The sequence below is a fragment of the Suncus etruscus genome, chromosome 4 (assembly GCF_024139225.1).
Source record: "Suncus etruscus isolate mSunEtr1 chromosome 4, mSunEtr1.pri.cur, whole genome shotgun sequence".
NCBI classification, from domain to species: domain Eukaryota; kingdom Metazoa; phylum Chordata; class Mammalia; order Eulipotyphla; family Soricidae; genus Suncus; species Suncus etruscus.
Window position 1 is genome coordinate 5,636,347 of NC_064851.1, and position 18,566 is coordinate 5,654,912.

General features: G+C 56.1%; 1 protein-coding gene across 1 annotated transcript in view; it reads left to right on the forward strand.

Annotated features, from left to right (window-relative positions):
• The window catches only part of TRIOBP (TRIO and F-actin binding protein), a 67,928-nt gene that overhangs the window by 30,141 nt on the left and 19,221 nt on the right, over positions 1-18,566 (forward strand). The window contains 6 exon segments of the mRNA XM_049772468.1: positions 2,691-2,805; positions 2,872-2,892; positions 3,955-4,235; positions 4,299-4,929; positions 6,349-6,426; positions 8,477-8,614. Of these exon segments, the coding sequence (XP_049628425.1) occupies positions 2,691-2,805; positions 2,872-2,892; positions 3,955-4,235; positions 4,299-4,929; positions 6,349-6,426; positions 8,477-8,614 (1,264 nt within the window).

Here is an 18,566-nt window from a genome sequence, read left to right on the forward strand (position 1 = left end):
CCTTCCTCTATCATGTCCCACTATCCCCAGATGCATTTAAAGAAAAAAAATGTCTTGGGGCCATATCCAATGATGCTCAGGGCCTATTGCTTATTCCTGACTCTGCACTCTGGGGGACTCTGTGGGGTGCTGGGGGATCAGAGCTGGGTTGGCTGCGTGCAAGGCAAGCACCTGGCCTGTTTTTTGTTTTTTTTTATGTTTTTGGTTTTGGTTTTTGGGTCACATCTGGCAATGCTCAGTGGTAACTCCTGGCTCTATGCTCAGAAATCACTCCTGGCAGGCTCGGGGGACTATATGGGATGCTGGGATTCGAACCACCGTCCTTCTGCATGCAAGGCAAACGCCTTACCTCCATGTTATCTCTCTAGCCTCGCACCTGGCCTGTTGTACTCTCTTCCTGGCCCCCATCCTTTGGAATTTCTTATCTTAGAATCAAGTCAGCCTGTCCTAGTCTCTGGAATTCCAAACAGAATCCTCATGGAATTTGCTAGATCTGCTGGTTTCTGTCTTTCCGTACCTTCTGGAAAGGAACCAGCCCTGACATCCAGCTAGTGTTTCCTTAGTCGCTGTCACCTGAATAAGAGTACGCACAGGACCTGGTACCCCCCCCCCCACACCACCCAACATTTCTTTCAGTATCGGAAAGGTCTGCCTCTGTAAGAGGGGTCTCAGAATCATCCAGAAACTTTTCCATCTGTCTCGCCATTCCACACAGTGGGGGAACTTCTAAGTTATAACTTCTAATTGGGGGCTAGAGTGAGAGCACAGTGGGGAGGGCGTTCGATCCCCAGCACCCCATAGGGTCCCCCGAACTTCAGTAAGAATGATCCCTGAGTGCAGAGCCAGGATTCAGCCCTGAGTACCTCTGGGTGTGATCCCCCAAATAAAGTAAATGCTAGAAAAACGCTTATCCTCAGGAGAGGTTGCATTCTTACTCTCTGCATGTTGGGGTCCCTGGATTTGATCCCCAGCTCTGCCAGGATGCTCATTTGCATACCAATGGGTGCTGTGCCCTGATGGTAAAGAAAAGCAGAAATGGGAACAATAGAGACCTCACTTGGGGTGGGGTGGGGGACTGGTTCCTGGCAGGCAGGCAGGTTTGGCTGCACCTCACAGCATGGCAGCGGCTGATCTTTGACAGATTTATTTACCTGGCAGCTCTCAGTGCTTACTCCCAGCTCTGAGCTCTCGGATCATTCCTGGCTGGCAGTGCTCAGGGACCATATGGGATAGTAAGGAGCGAACCTGGCTTGGTGCGAGCAAGTCAAATCAAATGCCCTCCCTGCTGTGCTGTCATTCGGGGGGTGGGGTGGGGGGGACAGGCTTCATTTTTTAACTTTGATCTTATTAGTATTTTTTTTATTTTGGTTTTGGGGGCACACCCAGTGGTGCTCAGGCATTACTTCTGGCTCTGCACTCAGAAATTATTCCTGGCGTGCTTGAGGACTGTATGGGATGCCAGGAATTGAATCCGGTTGGCTGCATGCAAGGGAAACACCCTCCCTGCTATGCTATCCTTCCTACCTTGTTTTTGTTTTCTTTTTGAAACACAGTGATGCTCAGAGTCAGGGTTGCTCCTGACTCTGCACTCTGGAACTACTTCTGGCAGTACTAGGGGAAAACAAACATATAGGGGAACCAGGGATCGAATCTGAGTCAGCCGTGTGCAAGGCAAACGTTCTCCCACTGTACTATCACACAGCCCCTCGTCTCCTCTTTACCGCCCTGACCTACGTTGGGGAGACACACCCACATTTGGGGGGGTCCTGCTCCTCCACAGAGATGCCACATGAGACATTAGTAGCCATGCTACGCATCGTGAACAAGGGAACCAGTTGGAACCAGGATATTGGTGGTGGTGGGGTGGCAGGGCATAGAGTGCTGGGCGCCGACCTCAGGTTCACATGTAAGACACATGGCCCCTACCCCCCAGGTCCTCCCAGATATGTGCTCACTCAAAGGTGTCTCCTGACAGTGCTTGGAGACCACATAGTGCTGGAATGGAACCCTGGTCTCCTGCAGGCCAGACCATCCATCCAGTCGGACAGCGTTTCCCTCATGTCCTACAGAGTCCTGGATAGGGCAGTGGCCTCTCTGGAAGGTGGCAGGGAGGTCCTCTCTCCCAAGGCTTTGCCTAGAGTGGCTTGAGGCAGTGCCAAGGTGCCCTGGTGTTTTCAAGGAGAAAAGCAGGGAGTGAGTCCTGAGCCAGGAGACCCCAGCTTGGCCCCAGGGGCTGGAAGAATCACATAGGAGTGTGTGGTGGGGGGATTCTCACTTCCCACCCACCCCTGCCCCACCTCTCCAGGGCAGATAAAAGTAGCAGGGATGCTTGCATTCTCTAGACCCGGCTGACACTGCTCACAGCACCCAGGACACAATAGATGCTCAATAAATCTTTGTTCCCCACAAGAACCAGTCTTGGCTTTTGTGTGGGCGTGAGTGGTGAGCTGGACAGGCAGGAGCAGCATGTCCTGCAGTGGCCGTAAGCAGCCCAGGGCCCAGGCTGGGTGTACCCCCTTTCTGGAGAGGGGTAAAGGTCAGCCCCATTTTTCAGAAGGAGAAACTGAGGCTCTGACTAGGCAGTGGGGGTGGTTCCCAGGATTTCCCCATCTCCCACGGGGGTGGAAGGAGGAGAGTCGTGGGTGTGGGGGTTCTAAGGACCTTAGAGGGGTGCTTCCCTTTGCCTGTAGGAAGTCCGAGGCGCCGGGGGCCTTCCAGGCCCGAGAGGAGGGGCACTCACGGCGGCCAGGCCCAACTCAGAGCCAGCTTCAGCGGAGACAGTCCAGCCCTGCTCTCTGCAGGGAGGTGAGCACTGCCTGTCTGCGGGGGTTCCCTGCTCCCAGAGGACTCCGCACTGACTCCCATCCCCAGTGCCAGGCCAAGGTTCAGCAGGTGGGGTGCTTTCTCTGCACGCATCTGGCCCAGGTCTCAGACACACACACACACACACACACACACACACACACACACAGCCACAGATGGTCACCCCAGATCCTCAGAAGTGACCCCAAAATGAACCAGATAGGCAGCCCGTCCCTGTTGAAATAGCGGCTCTCCTGTGAAGTTTCTGGGGACAGAAATTGAGTTCTAGAACCCCCTCTTGGTGGGAGGGACTGAACCATCATTGTTTTTTGTTTGTTTGTTTGTTTGTTTTTTATGTTTTTGAGTCATACCCACTGGCATTCAGGGGTTACTCCTGGCTCTGTACTCAGAAGTCGCTCTTGTTAGGCTCGGGGGACCATTTGGGATGCTGGGATTCAAACCGGGGCCCGTCCTATGTTGGCCGCTTGCAAGGCAAACGTCCTACAACTTGCTATCGCAGTGGCCCCTGAACCATCTTTTAAAGAAACTTTCAGAGGGCCGGAACCATAGCACAGCAGGAAGGGCATTTGCCTTGCATGCAGCCAACTTGGGTTGGATCCCCTGCATGCCATATGGTCCCCAGAGCACTGCCAGGAGTGATTCCTGAGCACAGAGTCAGGGAGTGACCTTTGAGCACTGCCAGGTGTGTCCACAAAAGTCCAAAAGATGAACACACCCTTTGTGGTTGAGCCCCCCCCCCCCAAGTTCAATGGCATGTTGGTAGCAGAAATGGCAGCCCCCCCCACCCAGGTCCCCTGGACATGAGGATCAGTGTGTGTGTATGTGAGAGTGTGTGTATGTGAGAGTGTGTGTTTGGGGGGTGGACTGGGACATTGGGAGATAGGGAGCCCCAGGAAGAGCATCTGCACACAGACTCCAGGTCTCGCCCTTATCCTTTGCTAGGGAGCAAGCCCAGCGCCTCACACATGTGGCCACTGAGCACCCTGTCCCCACCCTGAGTTCCCCCCAACCTACTTCAGTCCAGTCAGTCCAGCAGTGAGGGCAGGGACCAGCCACCTCCCAGTTCTCACCTTCCTCAGGGCCCCCCAGTCGAGGCCCTGAGGTCTTACCACCCCCTGGCCTCACCCTCAGGTGACCCCGCCAGCAGAGCCTGCCCGCCTGAGCCGAAGGGACCCTCCTCCCAGGAGTCCCGAAAGGGAGCGGCGGACCCCGAGACTTCCGGAGAGGGACCGAACAGGCCCCAGACAACCTGTGGGGGGGCGGCCGGGGCAGGAGCACCCCCCAGGATGCCAGGACACTCACAGACGTCTGGAGAGAAGCTGGAGTAGCCAGGAGGAGGACCCTAGCCTGGGGGGCTGGCAAGGACTTGGGGACCATGGCCAGGGGGCTGCCGGAGCCCCAGAGGGAGCAGGGTGGGTTCCCTCTAGGGAATCTGAGGGCAATTGGGGACAACTAGGTGGTCCCCCCTGCCACAGAGAGCATTCAGAGGCCTGGGAGGGGGCCCCACGGAATGGACCCCGGGACCATCCCCAAAGGCCGGCCCAGAGGGGCTGGGGCAGCCTGCAGGAGCTGTTTGGGCCTCCCCGGCCCAGGACACCCCCAGACAGCGCCAGCAGATATCCTGCAAGCTTGTCAAAATCCCGGCAGGCAGAGACCCCCGCAGACAGAGGGGACGGAGGAGTCTGCCCACACCAGGCCCACACCCCCGAGAAGCACCCCGAGTTTGACTGGAGGGACCTGATGGGCCTCCTCGGGGCGCATGCCGGGGAGCCCCCGGGTGCTCCCAGTCTGCCCAGGCTGTGCTGGGACCGTCTCCTGGAGCTACTCCAGGCCCCGCTGGCCCGCAGGGAACCGGAGCCCCGGCCTGACTCTCCAGGGAAGGAGCCACCCAGCCAGCCCGCAGGTGGAGTGGAGGCCACCATGGTCAATGGCCACAGTCCAGCCCAGCGGCTCCAGAGCCCCGGCCTCGGGCCTGGCCCTGCCAGCACCTCCACCCAGTGGCCAAACACCCAAGTGAGCACCGGTGGAGCCGACGCCCCAGTTCCTGCTGGCCTGGAGGAAACACCTGGGAGCCCTGTTGGGGGGCCCCGCTTGCCAGAAGGGAAGGTAAGTCCTCCTCATTCCATGGGGCTGCTGGCCCTCACCTCCTGCGTGACCCTCAGAACCAGCCCCGCTCCTCACCCCGACCCTGAAGGGGACACTGAGGACCCTGAGCCAGACCCGATGGGTGTTTCCCTTGATTTTCCATCAAAAATGAAAAAGGAGCTGCTGATTTGACAGCTCAGAGAGGTTAAGACACTTGCCCCAGATCACACAGCCAGTGTCTGGGCACAGCCAGGCCTGCTCTGAGCAGGTTCCCCTGAGGTCTCAAGCCACTCTGGCCAGGGCCTTCTCCCCCAAACTGCCCTCACTTGCCCCCAAACACCTGAACTTTGTTTTTGTTTTGTTTTGGGGTCATACCCGGCAGCACTCAGGGGTTACTCCTGGCTCTACGCTCAGAAATCACACCAGGCAGGCTCTGAGGACCATATGGGATGCCGGATTCAAACCACCGTCCTTCTGCATGCAAGGCAAACGCCTTACCTCCATGCTAGCTCTTCGGTCCCTAGACACCCGAATTTTGATGCTTCAGAGCTGCTAGGGATTGTGGCCCTGTCCCTAACTACCAAGGCCCCACCCTCAAGACCTGTACCCCAATGCTACCACTACCTAATTTCTTCCCAGTCCAACTGGGCCTAACTTCCATCTCTAGCTTCCACAAGGCTTGGCTGATGGGGTGGGCTGGGTAGGGAGAAGGGCAGAGGTTTCCTGAGGGAAAGATCTGTGGCTGGCATATGAGTGGTGCTTGCCACAGTCCCTCTCCCACCTGAGACAGAGGCACAGTCCCCGGGGGTACCCAGACTCCAGTGCTTCAGTGCTTTCCAGAATAGTTATTTGCTGGAGGGCCTAGAAGCAGGAGCCCCTTCCATCTCAGATCAGAGGCCAGGGTGCGGGGGAATGTGGAGGGCAGATCATAGGGGAGTTGGGCACAGGGGGGCTGAGCAGTTAGAAAGAAGCCTTTCCTGAACACCCACCCCACCCCAGGGTACCCCCACAAGAGGCACACAGTTACCTCCTAGGCACTTCCATGGTGGATGGTGATTTCGGGTATGTGGGGCTGTGGGGAGAAGAGAGCAACAGGTAGTGCTTCAGGAATAGGGACAATGAACATGCTAGAGGGTGGATGGGGCGACATGAGATGAGGGGGGGTGGTGTTGGCCCCAGGAACAGGCACCAACTGACTAGGACTGACTAGCATGGAGTCAGGAGGATGCCGGACAGATGGAGGAGCAGACAGTGAGCAGGGCTGGGCTGGTAGATGGAATATGGGTTTTGGTGAGTCGTGGCCCCTATAATGGGGTTGTGGGGACTGAGAAGACAAGCAGCCCTGGGTGGTCAGGGGACAAATGTCAGGAACTGAGCACAGGGCTGAGAGCGGGGTCCTCGGAATGAGCTGGGCTAAGCCCCGTTATTTCTTGTCTCCAGTTGCACTCTGAGGAGCCGGAGGAGGAGCCAGAACCCAGCCGAGGCCCGGACTCGCCGGAGCAGAAACAGGCTGACTCGGTAGCTGGGACTTGGGCGGGCACAGAGGGGAGTGGACAGAGTTTGGAGAACTCCGGGTGTCCGCCAGATCAAGGCTAGCTCTGTCTCGGGCCCATTGAGGCCTCTGCTGAGACGGACATACATACAGGGAGGGTGGGGTGCTAGAACAGAGCCACCTTGGGATGGGGGGAGCTTGGGAAAGGGGGGTCTGGGTGACCCCAAGCCAGAAACTCAGGGCTCTTGCTGGCTCAGTGACCCTGATTAAGGCCCCTGTGTTTCCAGGCCTTTTCTTCTGTGGGTTTGGAGGCAGGGCCCCCAATGGTTCTCAGAACTGTCCAGATCAGGAGGAAAGGGGGGTCGGGAGGGATCCTAGGAACTAGCAAAGAGGGTGGAAGGGGCTTGGAGGGTCCCCAAGAGCCAGGGCTGGAGACAGTGAGGAGGGTGGGGGGCCCTGGCCTAGGTCAGCTGCAGCTGCAGTGCCTGGTGCACCCCGCCCCCCTCAACCTGCCAAAAGGCCTGTTTCTCATCACCCGCAGCCTCTGGGGAGGTGAGGTCAGCGCTGAGAGCTGGGGGCAGTGTGTGTGGGGGTGTCTTTCTTAGCTGTTGTCCTGTTGTGACCCCCAATCCTGTGCGCACATCGGGGACCTTTCCAAGTCAGGTGTGCCAGACTATGGGGGCCCCAACTCCTGGCTGAGTTGGGGTGCTCTCCCCAATCCCTCACAAAGGGGTCAGGCGGGTCTTTGAGCAGCCAACCAGTGGCTGGATTCAGGCTGCCCAGCTCTGCAGTTCCGGTTCCGGCGCTGTTAGCCCCGGGTCTGCCGGTTCCTCTCCCCAGGCAGGGCAGACGTGGGCCCTTGGAGCTCCCAGAATGCTCCCAAGATGCTGCCCTTCCTCTTTCTGGGTGATTTCTTCACACTTCCTGGGCCGAGAGTGTTGTGAACAAAGAGGAACTGCCATTTTAGGGGTTCAAGGGTTCCCTAGGGACGTTTCAAAATTGGTACGTCCCGCAGAAAAACCTCTCAGCCCAGGTCGGGGAGATAGTACAGAGGTTCAGGCACTTCTCTTGGATGCCAGCCGACCCAAGTTTGATCCCCGGCACCTTACAGCTTAGTTCTCACACCCCGGGCAACTGACTGTACAGGATTGATGGCTGGCTCATTCACTCACTCAAGCATTCATTCATTTATTCACACATTTATTCACTCATTCACGCATTCATTTACTTATTCACCCACTCACACATCCACTCAACCACACATTCATTTATTCATTCACGCATTCATTCATAGTCACTCACATTCATTCACGTGCTTATTCATTCATTCCCTCATATATGCATTCATTCATTCACTACAGGAACTGACAATGGTCTTAAAGCATGTATGTCCGTTTGGACTGATGCCTTAATCCAAAGCTCAGGGCCCAGTGACAGGCCAAGGAGGGGGTATGCAGGCAGAAGGGGTGCAGACATCCCTCTAAAGCCCCCCTTGATTTGAGACTCATGTCCTGCTCTGGCAAATTGGGGCTCCTTCTATTCCCCCCTTCCAGAAACCTGCTCTGTAGCCTCTACTTGGTTTCCACAAGCCTCAGGGGACACATTTGGGGGTTCTGCCAAGGGAGGTCCTGGACATCTTGGACTCGGGCCTTTCCAGAATTGGCCAATGGGTGACTCGGGACTGGAGGGTCACCGTGTGACCCTTGGCTCAGATACTTGTTGCCACAGGGAGGAGAGGCCCAGAGCTTTTTATTTCATGTTGATTTTAGGTTAGGTTTTCGGTTTGGGGCTGCATCCAGCTGTGCTCAGAGGTTATTCCTGGTGGGGCTCAGGTGGTATGGAGGGTTGGACCCAGGTGAGCAGTGTTCAAGGCAAGCACCCCATCTGCTCTACTATCACTCGGGTCCTGCAAAATGATTTCAAAGGTGAGGCTACCGGCCCCCCACAGCAGGAAAGACTCTGCTTGTGCTTTGTTTTGGTAGCTCTGATCCTTAGAGAGAGGAGAGAGGGGGTGAAGTTAGGAAACCCCTGTCCCAGCAAGGGAACCTGGGGACCAACCTGGACCCTGTTTGACAGGCAGACAAGAGGCCAGCCGCGGGCAAGGCGGGAAGCCCACTCCAGGGCCGACTGGTGACCTCTTGGCGGATGCCCGGGGACCGCCTCACGCTGTTCAATCCGTTCCTGTTATCTCTGGGGGTCCTCAATTGGCAAAGGGTAGGCTGGAGGGGGAGGGGCCGAAGGGAACTGGGGGAGGTCGACCTTAGTTTAAGAAGAGAGAATGGGGCCAAGTGAGGGGCTTTGGGTCCCCTCTAAGAAGAAATGGGGAAATGGGACAGAGGTCATCCTCTGATGGGTGGGTGGGTGGGGTCGCCCCAGGACAGTACCTTTGGGATTTTCCAATTTCTGGGAGTGGGGTGCTTTGCCCTGAGGAGCAGTCTTGTCTCGGGGAAAGGGGCCACAGAAAGAAAGGCCTGCTTGGGGCTCAGCGGTTGACAAGTGGGCCTCACCCAGTTTCGTCAACATCTAGCTTTATGTAAGGGCCCAGCTAGACAGGGCTGTGAACACTCAGTCTCTGGGTTGGTGGGGCCTGATGGAGGCCCCCTTTCTTGTGGGGACATGGTGGTGAGGGGTTGAATGAGAGATCCGGCCAACTCCTGGCACCTTCAACTGCTTCCTGGGGTCTCTTCTCTCCATCCACCTTCTCTCCTCCACTCTGTTGGGAACAGAAGAGATCGTGTGCCCATTTTATGAATGCAGGGACTGAGGATCAGAGAAGGCGGTGAAGTTGCCCAAGCTTGCTTGGCTTTCAGGGGCACAGCCAGGCTAGGGTGGTGCCGATTTGCAATTCGCTTCTCTGTCCTAGACAGAGAATGGCTCTAGCGAGGTCACCAAGACTCGGTGGTGGCCTGTATGTGTTAGGTGGGAAATGATGGCCTTTTCTGGGGTTGTGTGGACGTGGCAGGGACAGGCCACATCTAGACAATTGAATTTTCTCTGTCCACTTGGGAATTTCCGCTCTACTGCTCTTGGAGACAGACGAAAGCACAAGGGTGATTTGGCAAACATCTGCGGTTATCTGGATGGGGTTACGGGCAGGAATCAACCTTATCAGAATTACTAAAGGTCGGGCCCGGAGAGATAGCACAGCGGTGTTTGCCTTGCAAGCAGCCGATCCAGGACCTAAGGTGGTTGGTTCGAATCCCGGTGTCCCATATGGTCCCCCGTGCCTGCCAGGAGCTATTTCTGAGCAGACAGCCAGGAGTAACCCCTGAGCACCGCTGGGTGTGGTCCAAAAACCAAAAAAAAAAAAAAAAAAAAAAAAAGAAAGTGCAGTGGGTGACCGGAGAGATAGCAAGGAGGTAAGGCATTTGCCTTCCATGCAGAAGGTCATTGGTTCGAATCCCGGCATCCCATATGGTCCCCCAAGCGAAGAGGGATTTCTGAGCATAGAGCCAGGAGTAACCCCTGAGCACTGCCGGGTGTGATCCAAAAACAAAAAAAAGGGGGGGGGCCCCCGGTGAGGTGGCGCTAGAGGTAAGGTGTCTGCCTTGCAAGCGCTAGCCAAGGAAGGACTGCGGTTCAATCCCCGGCATCCTATATGGTCCCCCCAAGCCAGGAGCAATTTCTGAGTGCTTAGCCAGGAGTAACTCCTAAGCATCAAACGGCTGCGGCCCGAAAAACAAACAAACAAACAAACAAAAAAAGAAAAAGAAAGAAAGTGTAGTGGAGGGGCCAGAGAGCTAGCACAGCAGTAGGGCGTTTGCCTTGTATGCAGCTGATCCAGGACTGACAGTGGTTCGAATCCCGGCATCCTATATGGTCCCCCAGGCCTGCTGGGAGTGATTTCTGAGTGCAGGGTGACCAGAGAGACAGACTAGGGGTTAAGACATTTGCTTTGCACACGGCAACCCTTGTTTAATCCTCAGCACCACATCCTGTCCCCTTCGCACCACCAGGAGTGATTCCTGAGCACAGAATCCTTTCCCCAAATCACACATATCCTAAAATCAAACTCCAAACGAGCCCATCTCTTTGCGGGAATCAGTTTGGTGAACACTGACATGTAACCTACCAGAACATGGTGTCATAGCGTCACCGTGATATGTGACTACTAAAACATGGGTGTAATAACATCAATGTGGAGGACACTGACATATAATACTGTAGGGACAGAAGCAGGAAGATCTTGCTTCAGGAATTGAGCTGCTGGGGCCGGAGAGATAGCATAGAGGTAAGGCGTTTGCCTTCCATGCAGAAGGACGGTGGTTTGAATCTTGTTTTTTTTTTTTTTTTTTTTTTTGTTTTTTTTTTTTTTTGGTTTTTGGGCCACACCTGGTGACGCTCAGGGGTTACTCCTGGCTATGCGCTCAGAAGTCGCTCCTGGCTTGGGGGACCATATGGGACACCGGGGGATCGAACCGCGGTCCGTCCAAGGCTAGCGCAGGCAAGGCAGGCACCTTACCTCTAGCGCCACCCGCCCGGCCCCGGTGGTTTGAATCTTGGCATCCCATATGGTCCCCTGTGCCTGCCAGGGGGGATTTCTGAGCGTAGAGCCAGGAGTAACCCATGAGCGCTGCCGGGTGTGACCCAAAAACCAAAAAGAAAAACAAACAAACACTAAAAAAAACCCCAAAGAATTGAGCTGCTGAGGCTGGAGTAATAAATAGCACAGGAGTAGGGTGTTTGCCTTGCATGCGGCCGACCCAGGATAGGCCTAGGTTCAATCCTCAGCATCCCATGTGGTTCCCCGGGCCTGCCAGGAGTGATTTCTGAGCATAAAGCCAGGAGTTGAGCGCCGCCACCGGGTATGACCAAAAAAAAAAAAAGAAGAAGAAGAAGAAGAAGAATTGATCTGCTTTGGGAGAGAGATTTGAAGAATGAGGAGAAATTAATTTTCTAAGAAAATGTTGAGAGGGAATGGGAGAGGGGGGAGAACAAGAGAGAGGGGAGAGAGCTAGAGAGAGTGAGAGAGAGGGGTGATCAAAAGGACAGGAAATAAATTAGTTCAGACAGGGCAGAGGACAACTTGTGACCCTGTGACCTGGCTACTCTGGGGAATTCCCGAGGACATGTGTCAGAGTGAAGGCATGGCCACCCAGGACAGCATTGCCAAGGCCCAGGATTCCCTTGGGCACTGCCCGCCTGCCACCAAATGCCCAGCAGATCCTGCTCTGGGGCAGAATTGCTCCAAGCAGGAGTGCCAGCTGGTCCTGAGGTCAAGGGAACAGTCCCGGGAAAATAGCAGCAAAGCCCACTGGAGAATTTCCTAGGATTCACCGTCTGAGCAGAGACCTGAGGCAGGGTGGGAGTGTGGGGGGGAGCCAGACAGTGGAGTCTAGAAGGACTTCTCCTTGGCAACTTTAGCTCAGGGAGGAAGGCAGAGAGGGGCCGGGTGGGAGAGAGCTCCGAAGCCTTGGCCTCCATCTCCTTACCTGTGAAATGTAGTTGCTTTAATTCTTGTAGGAACAGTGAGGAGGGGGATTCATGGGGATACTCTGGGCATCTGGGTGGAATGAGTGAACTCCAGAATGTGGTGCTGCTTTGGGTGTGGAATCTAGCTAGATGGGGGCTCATGTGTTCCAGCCTTTTAGACCTTCTCCCTGGTCTCAAAATAATTTTTTGCGGGGAGGGCAGAGCTCCAGGTCACTCGTGGCAGGGCTCGGGGGACTGTATAAATAACAAGGGATCAAATCTGGGGCAGCCATATACAAAGAAAGGGCCCACCCACTGTCCTTCTTTCCTAATCCAACAGTAGTTTTGTTTGTTCTGGGGTTACACCCGACCATACTCAGGACTTAACTTCTGACTCTGAGCTCAGGAATTCCTCCTAGTGATGGTTGGGGAACCTTTTGGGATGCTGGGAACTGATTTCAGATTGGGCAATTGCAAAGCAAACACCCTTCCTGCTGTCTTATAACTCAAAATGTAATTTTTTTTGGTTACACCCAGCGATGCTCAGGAGTTAACTCCTGGTTCTGCCTGGTTCAGGAATCATTCCTGGCAGGCATGGGGGACCATATGAGGTGAAGATTGAACCCCCGTCGGGGTTTGACTTGCAGGGCAAGAGCCATACCCACTGCACTTATCAATCAGACACCCCCAAATGTAATTTTTTTTTTTTTTTGGTTTTTGGGCCACACCCAGCACTGTTCAGGGGTTACTCCTGGCTCCGTGCTCAGAAATCTCTCCTGGCAGGCTCGGGGATGCTGGAAATGCCGCCGGGAATCGAACCCGGGTCTGTCCTGGATTGGCCTCGTGTAAGGCAAATGCCCTACCACTGTGCTATCACTCTGGTTGTTCCCCCCCACCCCCCAATTGAATCCTCAACTGCAGATTAACTGAAATGGAAATCATTCCCAGGCTCCAATACTTAGAGAGTTGATTTGGGCTGTGAGTTTTATCCCTTTTAACACCCAATTCTTTTCAATTAACTATTTAACAGCTACTTCTGTTTTGGGGCCATGCCTGGCGGTGCTTAGGGGTTTACTCTTGACTCTGTGCTTAGGCATCACTGCTGGCTTGCTTAGTGAACCTTTATGGGATGCCAGAGATCAAACCAGGTCACCAGGTCAGCGAGAACCCTAGCCGCCCAGACTAGGGCTCCAGGCCCTTAACACCTAATTCTTGCAGCTCACTCTGGAGTCCTTAACCTCCTCTGCCCTGACCGGAGGTGAAATCGAAGTACTGAGAAGGCTAATTGCCCGGCCTTAAGTAGCACAAAGCTGTATATCCTGATGCCACTTTGAGTCACTCCCTCCTTCCTGGAGGGGAACATCTGCGGACTGAAGGCCTCTTAGAATTGCTTTTAGGGGCTCGGGGAGTGTCTGAAAAGTGGAATTGGGTAGCCTGGAGTAGCTAAAGGGTAGAGAGTAGATTGATACCCAGGGCTGCATAAGTACACAGCCATGCCACACCCAAGGGACTATCTCTGGTGGGGGAAAAAAAATACCTGCGTGAGGAAAGGATATGTGCCAAATGCCATTTAGCAAATGCCAACAAATGCAATTTAGCAAGTACCCCAAAATGCAATGTAGCAAGTGCCCCAAAATGCAATCTAGCAAGTGTCCCCAAATGCAATTTAGCAAGTGCCCAAAAATGCAATTTTGCATGTGCCAAATGCAATGTAGCCAATGCAAAACGCGATTTAGCAATGCAAAATTTATTTGGTGCAAAAAATCTCGCCTCTGAGGGACCTTGTCCGTTAGCCAGGGAGGCTCCTCCGTCGGTTTTTGGGGTGATTTTGGAAAGATCGGTATGTGGGGGAGAGTTTTAGAAGTGAGGGAAGGCTCGGCGATGAGCAGAACCCGTGTTGGGGCGGGCAGCGGACGCCCGGGCGACGACAGGGCACCACACCCAGCTGTCCCCGCCGCTGCAACGGAGGCTCCGCCTCGGGGTGGCCCGGGCGAGTCACCTGCACGCGGGGCCCTTCCTGCTCCCTGCGCGCGCCCGCCAGTTTAGGACAGACCACGCCCACTGCACTGCCAGGCCCCGCCCCGGCTTCGGGTAGGCCACGCCCCTCGGCTGGGCTCGCGCTCCTATTGGCCGGTGCGCGGCCCACGTGACCGTTCGCCTCGGCGTCCTCGCCGCCCATTGGCCCGCCGGGGTCCTCCCAGGAAGTTTGAAAAAAAAAAAAAGTTTTATGGGCGGATGGAAGGGGCCGGGGCAGCGCCGGGGAAGGGAAGGGAAGGGCCGGAGCGGCGGCAGCGACTTTGGCGGCGGAGGCGGCGGCGGCGGCGGGATCCCCGCGCCGCTGAGCCCGGCCCGACGGTCCTGCCCGACACCCCGGGGCGCAGCCATGACGGTGAGTGTCCCTCTCTTCAGTGGAGACGGGCGTCCCCCTCTTCCAGGGCCCCGCAATTTGGGGAGACACTAGAGGGGACCCCAAGGGGACGATCGGCCTCCCTTTCCCTCCCCAAAACCTCCAGCTCCTCTTTGGGGGGCCTTTGGGGAGCGCTCCCCCCCGGTGAGATGCCCCCCAACTTCCCCATGGGGGTCCCTCCATGTTTGCAAGACCCGCCACTGGGGAAATTCGGGGTGATCCCATCTCAGCGCCTCTCTAGCCCATCTGCCTGGCCCCCAAAACTGCCTGGGACTGTCGGGGTCCCCACAGGGCAGAGCCGATGGTTGGGGGGGACCTGGCCCGGGTCCGAGGCCCGGTTGCAAGACACCCTTGGAGGGTGGTGGGTGAGAAAGGGACCAATCCGGGGTCCCCCCTCTGTCCTCGAACTCCAGGGCAGGGGCGTCCGAGGGTGGGGCGAGCCGTCGAGTCGTTTTTGGGGGGCTTGCCTTTGGCCCCCCATGCTGGAGCTCATCGCGTGGGGCCCACCTCAAGACTGGGGGACCCCGCAGGGGCCGAGATCTGCACCCCCGTTTCCTCCGATGGCTTTGAAAGGCAGGATCTGGAGCGAAACCCATTTGGGGAGCCGCCCCAGGGCACCCCAAAAGTGTCAGTGAGGGAGTTGAGAGCTCTCCGGGCCTGGTTTTGGGGTGTCGGTGACTATCCCGTCCAGGGAAGGAGCTGGAGCTGGGCTGCCTTGGCTTTGGGGGGCCCTGGACGCTCTTGGCTGTTGTTGGGGTGCGGTGGGGGTGGGGCGGGGGGCGCGGCCGGGGCCCCTGGGTGTGCGCGCATGCGCCCAGGCGAGCGCCCAGACCTTGCCCCGAGCCAGCCAGCAGCCAGCGGGCACCTGGTGTGGAGTCCTGGGGTGGTGCTGGGGCTCCTGGCCCAGTGTGCACTGACCTGGCCGCTGCTCCGGGACTTCCTCGGCCTCCCGCACATCCTGCCGCCTCCCTGCTGGGCCTTCCTGTCGTCATCCAGCCTGCCCCCTTGGCTGTCAGGGCGCATGAGGGGGTGGGGGGCACTGAGTCAGGGGCCCTGGGCATAGGGGGAGGGAGGGTCAGGGTAGGGGCCAGCTTGGGCCCTCCTGGTGCCAGCTGACTTCAAAACCTAGGGCCTGGACGACGAGACCAGCTTTGAGGTTCCCCCCTTACAGTTCCCCTTCTAAGAGATGTGACAGGCCCTGGTGACAGGGGGACATATGGACTGGCCCCCATTCCGAGTCACAATGAGCTCCGGGTCTTGCTGCGTGTCCTTGCTGTGTGGGAGAGATCAGAAGTGGATGGATGACATGGCTGGGGTCAGAGTGAGAGAGAGTGTCCCAAGTGGTTAAGGCAGATTCTAGTTCAATCCCCGGCGTCCCCATAGGGATAGCACCCTGAGCGCAGAACCCGGAGTAGGGGCTGGAGAGATAGCATGGAGATAGGAGATTGCATGCAGAAGGACGGTGGTTCAAATCCCAGCATCCGGTAGGTTTCCCTGAATCTGCCAGGAGCGATTTCTGAGCGTAGAGCCAGGAGGAAACCCTGAGCGCTGCTGGGTGTGACCCAAAAACAAACAAACAGACAAAAAACAGAACTCAGAGGGGAGTAATCCCTGAGCAATGCTGGTTTTGCCCCCCCCCCAAAAATGTATAAAATGGGGCTACAGCAGTAGGACACTTGCCTTGCACGCAGTTCAACCCAGGCTTCCATCCACAGCATGCCACAGGGTCCCTGAACCCCGCCAGGAGTGAGATCTCTGAGTGCAGAGCCAGGAGTGAGCTCTGAGTAAGGCAGGGTGTGGCCCCAAAATAAAAACAAAACAAAAAGAAATGTAGGACATGTACACAGTGGCCTCGAGCAGGTCAGCGTATGGTCAGCACATGCCCAGCAGAGGGGGAGGAGGAGGCCGCTGGAAGTGGGGATGCTGGGGGCGGGCAGCTCATCCCTGCTGGAGAGTTCCACTGAACCAAACAGCTGCCCCTGACCCCAGAGAGCAAAGTAGGTCTTGGTTTTTGTTTTGTTTGGGGGCCACACCCAACTGTGCTCAGGGCTGACCCCTGGCTCTGTACTGGGAAATCACTGGTGGTGCTCAGAGCATCCAACCAGGATGCTGGAGCTGGAATCTGGAGCCCCCAGTGACCACAGAGGGGGGGCTTTTGGTCCCCCACAGGGTGCTGTCTCTGCTTGGGTGCCTCCCTCCTTCCCTGGCCCTCTATCCCTGTACCTCTGTAGCAGGTGACTGAAGGTCCCAGGAATGAGAAGCTCGGAGCTTCTCAGGGGATCTGGTTTGTTACTCTGGGGCCTGAGCCCCAGGGTGGGCTGTAGTTGGGGTTTCTTGTAGCTCCTTTAGTTGGAACCTGTGTTTTAGCTGGATGGTCCAGTCCCCTGGTCCATGCTTGACATCAGAGGCTGGTTTCTTTTTTTGTTTGTTTTATTGTTTCTTTGAGCCACACCCCAGTGGTGCACAGGGGTTCCTCCTGACTCTGCACTCAGAATTACTCCTGGCAGGCTCTGGGGACATATGGGGACTGAACCTGGGTCTGTTGTGTGCAAGGCAAACATCCGAAACTGCTGTGCTTTGCTCCAGCACCAGAGGCTGGTTTCTTACCTACCTCCTGAGTGCCAGCGGGATAGGACGGCATGGAGGCACTAGGGTGGGCACAGTGACGTCTCCCAGCTGGGTTTCTGGTGCTTAAGACATAGAAATCTTGGGGTCAGAGTGACCATAGTGATAGCTTTGCACACGACTGACCTGGGTTAGATTCCCAGCATCCCATGTGGTCCCTTGAGCATTTCTAGGAGAAACCCCTGAGCACAGAGCCAGGAGTAACCCTTGAGCATAGAGCCAAAGAACACCTCCAGGTATGACAAAAACAACCCCCAAAAGACAGAAATCTCTTCTGAGGAGGATACAGGGTGCATCCCTAACGGAAGTGCTGCGTGGCTTAACAGATGGCCCAGGTCACTCGCCTGGCCAGTGCCTGTGTGGGAGGTTGCAGGCAGGCACGTGTGTGGGGTGCGCAGGAGAGAAGGACCCTTGAGGTGCCTGTTAAGCTTTCTTTCGAGCCCTAAGTGAAGGTTGAAGGTTTTGTGGCTCTCAGAGGAGGAGGAGGTGAAGGTCTGGCATTTCTTTTTTTTTTTTTTTTTGGTTTTTTGGGTCTCACCCGGCTGTGCTCAGGGGTTACTCCTGGCTCCATGCTCAGAAATTGCTCCTGGCAAAGCACGGGGGACCATATGGGACGCCGGGATTCGAACCGATGACCTTCTGCATGAAAGGCCAAATGACTTACCTCCATGCTATCTCTCCGGCCCCGAAGGTCTGGCATTTCAAGGGGCAGACACGGGCAGGCAGGCAGGCCTGAGCTACAGTGGGACCATCTGTGAAGCCACTGGGACAGAAATAAGACTCTCGGGGTATGGTGACCAGGCTGAGGACCTGGAACTCAGGCTAGCATGAGGGAGCCTCTCTGCTACTGTGGCCACTCCTGGATTGTCACCCAGACTAGCTGTAAGGGTCCTGGGGGCCCATGAGTACTGCTGAAGGGGAAGGAGGCCTGGAAGGTGGCAGGTCAGTGGTCAGCCCAGAAGCCAAGTGAAAAAGAGCACAGGAGAGGGAGAAGGTAGGCAGATCTTTGGGTGCTGCACATGGGACTCAAGGGGCCCAAGGGGGACCAGGAACTCCCTTGCCAGTGGGCTCAAGAATGCACATTTAGAGCCTGAGAGATAGCACAGCAGTAGGGCGTTTGCTTTGCATGCAGCTGATCCAGGATGAGTGGTAGTTCGAATCCCAGCATCCCATATGGTCCCCCAAGCCTGCCAGGAGTGATTTCTGAGCGCAGAGCCAGGAGGAACCCGAGTGCTGCTGGGTGTGACCCCCAAAAAACAAAACCAAAAAGAATGCACATTCAGGAGTCCGAATGATAGCACAGTGGGAGGGTGTTTGCCTTGCATGCAGCTGCCCCATCCCCACATCCAATATGATCCCCCAACCTGGCCAGGAGTAACCCCTGAGTGCTGCCAGGTATGGCTCAAAAACCCAAAAAAGAATGTGCATTTAGGGGCCAGAGTAGGAAGAGCATTTGCCTTGCACTTGGCCAGCCTGGGCTCCATCTCCAGCATTCCATGAGGTCCCCCAAGTTTGCCAGGAATGATTTCTTTTTTTTTGTTTGTTTTTGTTTTATTTTGTTTTGTTTTTGGGCCACACCCGGCAGTGCTCAGAAAACAGCTCCTGGCAGGCACAGGGGACCATATGGGACTCCGGGATTCCAACCAAGCACCTTAGGTCTTGGATTGGCTGCTTGCAAGGCAAACGCCGCTGTGCTATCTCTCTGGCCCCAGGAATGATTTC